General features: G+C 54.9%; 1 protein-coding gene across 1 annotated transcript; it reads left to right on the forward strand.

Moving 5' to 3' along the window:
* Positions 1 to 5,735: 5,735 nt before the first annotated feature.
* ASPRV1 (aspartic peptidase retroviral like 1) lies at positions 5,736 to 6,748 on the forward strand. Its single transcript, XM_005911869.3, is given in 3 exon segments — positions 5,736 to 5,828; positions 5,830 to 5,867; positions 5,869 to 6,748. Coding segments are annotated over 3 exon segments (1,011 nt in total).
* Positions 6,749 to 7,789: the final 1,041 nt, after the last annotated feature.

Raw genomic sequence — 7,789 nt, forward strand, 5'->3', positions numbered from 1 at the left:
ATTGAACTTCTAGGGACTCAGCCAGAAACTTGTTCTGACCAGCTGTTGGTTGGTCCTGGCCTTGGCCCTGGGTCTGGAGGGCTGGCAGTGGCTTTAGGCCTGGGATCACTGTTCCCTAAACTTCTCTGGGACCCTCCAGTGTGATGGTCTTGCAGGCTGCTGACAAGGGGAGTTCAGCTGGTGGGTTGAGCAGGGCGGCATCCAGGTGGAAGGCTTTTAAACCAGGTGGTAGATGAGTGTCGAGGGGGTCACAAATGGGAGAAGGTGGTTCTGGAACAGTGGAGAACGGGGGCAGGGAGCTGGGGCAGGAATACTCTGTCCCCGAGCTGTGCCCAGGATCCAGGGTGGGAAACACACAAGGAAAAGCTGCCCTTGCGCCTTTGGCCACAGGTGATGTGAATGCCGGGTGTGGGATTCCCACTCAGAACAGCAGGCCTGGCCGTCCAGGGGCTGTGGTTTGGGGTTCGGGCACCTGCCAGTGCCGTGGATTTCCCCACATGCCTGGCTTGGGTCAGAGCCCACCCAGATGCCCTTGGATTCTGATCTGAATCCCTAACTAGATTTTCGTGCACAATTCACTGCTCTGCCCCTCTTTTCAGCTTGAGGACCTGATGCCACCACCCACTTAAGCAGGACACCGGAAGCAGCTGGGTCCCCACCTCCCAGGAGCTGTGCCATCAACCCTCCCCAACCCCACATTCACATCAACCCTCGGACAGGGCCTTGGGGGGAACGGGCCAGGTGGGAGCTGCAAGGAGCGAGGCAGGCTGAGGGAGTTGCTTGTGGTGGGAGAGCCTGCAGGCAGGAGAAACAGAGGGCATCGTGTCTTTGGCCCCGCACAGTGAGGGCAGAGGGTGGGGGCAGAAGGCGGTGTGACCTACTTTCGAAGCAGTGTGGCTGTGACTGGGGCTCTTCAAGTGGTCAGCCTGCACACACACGTTGGTCTTAAACTCTTCAAAACCAGGCTGTTAACCAGCTGTATCCTGTTTTCATTAGCGTGTAAGCCACGGTGATGGGACCTGCCTAGTTTTCTGGGCCAGTAAGTATGCCCAGGGGCTAATAAACTGCAGGTGCCTCCAATAAATATGGTTTTAATACTTAGTGTAAATGTGTATGCAAAGAAATCTGTGAAAAGAAAGGTGGGAGCTGAGTTCTATATGCATGTTACATAATTGCTTAGTCGTTTTGAGCTGAGAACTAGAGTGTGACTGTGTGTTTGGTGTGGATTTTACATGCACAGGATGTGAGCACAGTGTGTGTGGGGTGCGTTTTTGTGGACACGTGTATATGTGTGAGGGCTTCCCCGGTGGCAGGAGACGCAAGAGACATGGGTTCCACCCCTGGGTCAGGAAGATCCCCTGGAGTAGGAAATAGCAACCCACTCCAGTATTCTGGCCTGGAAAATCCCCTGGACAGAAGAGCCTGGCAGGCTTCAGTCCACGGGGTCACAGAGTCGGAAACAACTGAGTGACTGAGCATATATATATGATGCGTGGTAAGGAGGGTGTGTAGTGTGTGTGGGTATGTATGTGTGTGTTTGTGTGTGTATGTGTGTGCTAAATCGTTTCAGTCATGTCCGATTTTGCCTGGAGTGGGTTGCTGCGCCCTCCTCCACGCGGTCTTCCCAACCCAGGGTGCAAACCTGTGTCTCTTACATCTCCCGCCTTGGCAGGAGGGTTCTTTACCACCAGTGCCCCCTGGGAAGCAGGTTTGATCCCTGGATCAAGAAGATCTCCTGGAATAGGAAATGGAAACACACTTCAGTACTCTTGCCTGCAGAATCCCATGGACAGAGGAGCTTGGCGGGCTTCGGTCCATGGGGTCACAAAGAGTCGGATACAACTGAGTGACAGCATATATGTGTGATACGTGGTAAGCAGGGTGTGCGTGTGTGCATGTGTGTATGTCCATGTGTGTATATGTCCATGTGTGTGAAGTCCCATCAGATGGGTTGGAGACACAACCAGCTACATAATTTACAGGGCCTGGAAAAAATGAGCGTGGGGCTCTTTGTTCCAACTACTGGGAATTTAAAGTCAGCAGCACATCAGACCAACCCTGGCCTTTCTGAGAGCAGAGTCCCTGGGACTTCACAGGTTGGATGCTCATGAAGCCGTCCCCACTTAGAGAAAGTGCACCTTCTGTCTCCCCTCAACCTTCTTTATTGCCTTGAAAACTCCTTAAATTTGTGTCTGCTCTTGCCCCATCCAGTTCCCAGGGTGACCTTGATCCTGGGAGTGCGGGGCGCCGGCCAGAGGCAGCTGGAGAGGAGCTGCAGAGCCCCTTATCTGGGCACAGCAAGGGCTGGTGGTGCCTTTTCTGCCCCTCCTGGTGTTACATCTGGGCCTCACCCAGAGCCCTGGAATCTGTAGGGTGTCTCCAGGCTCTTTGTTCAAAATGACCTCCTGAGAATGCCCAGGCCCCCTCCCAGGCCCCCCCACTTCCCACTCTGCATCCCAGGACCCCCCTAATCTCAGAACTTGAGGGGTTTGGCTCCTCTCTGGGTCCCACTGTACCCCAGCAGTGGTCAGGCAGAAGAAACAGTAAAGAGAAGGGGAATGAGGCTTCTGGGGTGTCCCCACTGCTCACCAAGGGCTTCAATTCTCAGGGGCCCCCGATGGGCCCTTTCATGGGCTTATAATGCGTCACACGCCACCCCCCACCCCGCCCGACCCCTAGGGCTGGGGAGGGATGAAATGGCAAAGGGGAGGCAGGGAGTGGGGCCAGCAGAGCTCAGAGCCCCAAAATCTCAATGAGGGTGTGGAGGGTGGGGACCCTGTAAACCCTTCCTGTTTAACCTCCTCTTGGGATGTGCCTGCCTCCAAGCACACTTTGGAGATGCCAATGGGTAATAATGAGGGTGTTCCCACCCCAATACCTATATTTATCAATAATTAACCACGATTTCCTGGGTCCTGGGAGGAGGCAGTGGCACCTGGCCTGGCCTGGCTGGGCTGCGCATCAGTTCAACACCGACACGGCAAACCCAAGGTTCCTGAGTGGTTCTGAGGTGTTCCAGGGATGGGCCTCTCCCAAGGCTGAAGGGAGCTGGAGAACTGAGGTCACTATTTTCCTGATCTTCACGAGAGAACCTCCCTAATCCAACCCTTGCCAGCTCGCCTAATAACCATGAGGTCCCCTGTGTGCTTCTGTCTTGGGGACCCCAGGTGGGACTGTGTGGACAGCTAACCTAGAGGGGTTCGCTGAGGAGGCCCTCAGGTCCAAGGACCCAGAAGAATAAGGGCTGTGGGGGAGCGTGAGGCAAGGGGGGCTGGAGAGGGGACTTGGGCACAAGTGGTTGGGCAGGAGTGGAGATGCTAGAAGCTTGTTAATCACTGGCTGTGGTGCTTTGCCTGCCCCAGAGAGAGTGACCAAGGTCTGCAGGCAGGAATGTGATGACAAGCTGGCTTTCCAGAAAAAGGGGGGCTTGATTTAGAATTTGCCAATTTCTGTGGTATAAATGCTCCCACCAAGTCTGGTTTCAAGCTGCCAGTTGGTTTAAGACTAACTCAGAAAATTCTCAAATATTTAGCCATCAGCTCTCATTGCCCACTAGATCACTGCCCCCTTCAGAGGCCATCAACAGCAAAGCCCAGGACCTAGCCGGATGCCTCTCTGAGCCCAACACACCTGCTTCCCTGCCTTTATTTGCAAAATGCCGTTTCATGCACTGGGCACCTTGGGCCTGAGACAAGCCATTTAGCCATTCAAGCTCCTTGTTTTTCAGAATGGTGGAGTATGGCAGCTGGTCTGTCCTGCAGGTTGTCCCGATGCTCACTGGGGGGATAGACATTGAATGACTTGGCCAAAGTGTACACCAAACCCAATCAAGTGAGGACCATGACCCAGGTCCTGAAAGGCCACAGTCGGGGCATCCAGCAGTCCTAGTTGCTAGTTGAGAAGCCACCTTATTTCTTACTTCCCTCGGTCACATGCCAGCCTCCTAACTCATTCCCACTTCCAGGGGACCAAGGGTTCAAGGTGATGAATACCAGGGAGCCACTAAGTCAGTACCTGGGCCACAGAACAATGCCCATTCCAGGGACTGGGAATCTATCCACAAACATCCACTTGCAGAAGGGGCTTCCTGGTCTTGTGGGTGCAGGGCCGTTTCTCTGGGTGCAGGTTTTGCATTGTGCAATCCTCTAGGAGACCCACCTGCCCAGTGACTCCACTTCCCCCTCCTCTGGGTTTCTGGAATGGCACGATGGCCCCACCTCAGCCAGGCAGCTGTGATGAGAGGTGTTGACCCAGCTGCCTCTGTGCTGGCTCACTGTGTCAGGTGTGAGGGGCTGACACAGCCACAGGGGCTAAGGGTCTTCTGGCATAGTCAGAGGCCCTGGGGCCAACCAGGGACTGGACCCAGGACTGGAGCCAGGGTCCTCTGGAATTCAACCAGGTACCACGTGATCAGTGGGACAGGGAGTTGGTGAGAGACAGGCTCTGGGCCAGGAAAAACAGCCCAGAGCCACAGGTGTGCTGCTGGTTCTTGCTCCTCTCCTGTCTTCATCTCTCCTGTTTGGTGACAGCACTCAGCAGGCTTGGAGCCCAGGAAAGAGCACCTACTTGTCCCAGAGTCAGTTTCTACTGGGCCTGGAGGCAGTCGTACATGGGCAGGACACAGACTTATGAATGAACCACACAGCACACTGCCATGGTTGTCACCTGGGAGTGGGCACAGAGTAGAGGGCTCTGTGGAGGGGTGGCATTTAAACAGGGTCATCAATGTGGGCCCCCCAGTAGCCCCAGTCACCCTGCACAAGCCCAAATCAGACTCCAGCCATGAACTCCCAGATCTGTCTTCTGGGTATCCATGGGGTGCCCTGGGACAGCTCTTCACCCTCCCACCCCCAAGCCCCGCAGGAGGTCCCACAGCCAGCCTCCTCCATCTAAAGCCATCCAGACTCTCACTGCTGGCTCTGCCAATACAGTGGGTGCTTCCCCCTCTTGGAATAAAAAGGAGTGGAATTCTCTTGCTGCTCTTTCCATAAATGCCCAGATGAAGAGGTGGTCTGAATAACCTGGGGAACAGACTCTTACAAAGGTTTCTGGAAGGTGAGAGGGGAGAAGCCGAGGAGGGGGCCTGCCCAGAGCTAGAGTCAGAGCCTGACTCCAGGTTCTGGCACTCACTCCCAGAAGGCAGAATGACTCTGAATTAGGTGTGATCAACCAGGGAAAACTACTGTAGCAATTGCATTCATGGAAAATGTGTGCATGTGTTCCCTCATTTAAAGAAACTATTTATGGGCATTCTTGATCCTGGGGACTCTCCTCCATCTCTCCAGAGAATCTTATGGGATTCTGTACTTGGTTCAGAGCTCATGAGAAACACCCAGCCCCTCACTTCAATCAGAGCAGAAACATAGTAAATGTAAGCTCCTTCCCCTTAACCACTCAAAGGGGGTCACACGAGGCTGAGGGCAAAGGGGCCTCCCCAGTTTAGAAGCTGATGGTCCCTGGTCCCTGCCTCTGGTCCCTGACTCCACCTTCCTTTAGCTGATGACAAACACCTGGATGTCGTAACGTCGTCCTGTCCTCATCTGTTATTCTGGGACACAGGCTCGGGAGGGTACCTGAGGAGGCCCCCTCTGACCCAGGCTGGCCTTCGTGGGCTGCCCGCGGCCTGTCCCGTTGATGGATGCAGAAGGGCGGGGCACTGATCCTGCCCGTCGAACAGGATGCTGGAGGGAGGGGGAGTGGGAGGAGCAGGGGCGGAGCTCCCAGAACAAAGGCGAATGGGGAGCCGTGGGGGGCCCAGGCTGGGTATCAAAAAGGCTCTGTAGCGTGAGCAGGCCACAGCTCTGCGCCCAGCAGTCCATCAGACAGCCTTCGCCTGGTCCCTCCAGCCTGCCAATAGCCGGCACCCAGAAACAGTCTGCTTAGAGAAGCCTTGTTCTCCAGCGTGATTGCGCTGACACTGCTCTGTGGCTTTCTCTACCTGCTGTGGGTTGTTGCTGCAGTTCCAGAAGGGAGCAGAGGGATGGCCGGGAGCGGAGTCAGGAGCCAGGAGCGAGCCTTCGTCCCAGAGCCTTTCGATGGAGCCAGTGTGGCCCCACACCTCTGGCTGCATCGCTTTGAGGTCATCAACCACCTCAACCACTGGGACGACATCACCAAGCTGAGGTTCCTGAAAGAGTCCCTCAGGGGAGACGCCCTGGGAGCCTTCAATGGTCTCAGTCCCGAGGACCAGGGAAACTACGGGGCTGTGAAAGAGACCCTCCTGAAGACCTTCGGGGGGCCCGAGGCTGCCCACAGCCACCTGCCCAAGGAGATCGTCTTTGCCAACAGCATGGGTAAGGGCTACTACCTCAAGGGGAAAATTGGCAAAGTGCCCGTGAGGTTCCTGGTGGACTCTGGGGCCCAGGTCTCCGTGGTCCACCCGAGCTTGTGGGAGGAGGTCACCGATGGCGACCTGGATACACTGCGGCCCTTTGAGAATGTGGTGAAAGTGGCCAACGGGGCCGAAATGAAGATCTTGGGCGTCTGGGATACAGTAGTGTCCCTGGGCAAGCTGAAGCTGAAGGCAGCCTTCCTAGTGGCCAACGCAAGTGCAGAGGAAGCCATCATTGGGACCGACGTGCTCCAGGATCACAACGCAGTCCTGGACTTCGAGCATCGCACTTGCACACTTAAAGGGAGGAAGTTCCGCCTTCTGCCGGTGGGAGGGTCCCTGGAAGATGAGTTCGACCTGGAGCTCATAGAGGAGGAGCCCTCCTCAGAGGAGGGGGGGCAGCAACTCTCTTGTTGAGAAGCCCCCTTTGCCTCATCCCTCAGATATTGGCGGGAGGACCCACTGTGGTGGAGGGGACAGGCACGTCTCCTCAGGGGGTCACTGGACTTGGCCAACCCTCTGAAACCAACTCCCCCCCCTCATGCCCCCCTCCCTTTTCTTTCTCCCCTCGAGGCTCCTCCCTCTGCTGCTGCTGAGTCGCTTTAGTCGTGTCCAACTCTGTGCGACACCATGGACTGCAGCCTACCAGGCTTCTCCGTCCCTGGGATTCTCCAGGCAAGAACACTGGAGTGGGTTGCCATTTCCTTCTCCAACTGCAGGGGCCTTTATCTGCCCTGGTTAGGGGAAGCTTCCATTGGAAAAGGAACAGGTGAGGAGAGTAGGTTGGCTGTCTCAGAGGGGAGAGGTCCTTGTGATTGTCACACTGCTGTTGGTGGCCAAGACTTGGCGGCTAGAAGAAGGTTCCAAAAAGGCTACAATGATGGTCTTTGAGAGAGGACTGGGGACCCCTTCCCTGGAGATGTGGCTCGATCACCTGTGGGCCAGGTAGTCTGACTCGACTGGGCTAGATCCTGGCTGCAGAGTCCTTACAAGAAAGACCCAACCCTCAAGGCCAAGGTCATGGCTGCTTTGGGATTCTTCACTGTTGGGTCTTCCCACCTGCAAACTGTATTTCCTTCTGTCATTTGCTTTGAAACCCACTGCGTCTTGTGCCAATAATTCATGACTTCAAACAGCAATAAAGAATGACTCATGGAAAAACCATGTAATGTGTTGATTGGGGATGAATGCAATGGATGTGAGAGGTTGGGGAAAACAGGGAATGAGTGGTGAAGAGAAGGAAGGTTCAAGTATTTTCAGAGGGTCTCGCTAGAAAACAGAAGAGAATACATGTACAGAGACAATATAGCTTGGATTTTCCAAGACAACCTCGATTTCAAATAGCTTGACTTATTTCCTCCATAATTCTTGTCATGCCTAATCTAATCCAATCCTGATTCCTCTAATCATTACAAACTGCAATATTTTAGTATCCAACTTGCCTCTTATACCCAAGAG

Source organism: Bos mutus, chromosome 11 (genome assembly GCF_027580195.1).
Source record: "Bos mutus isolate GX-2022 chromosome 11, NWIPB_WYAK_1.1, whole genome shotgun sequence".
Taxonomy (NCBI): Eukaryota; Metazoa; Chordata; class Mammalia; order Artiodactyla; family Bovidae; genus Bos; species Bos mutus.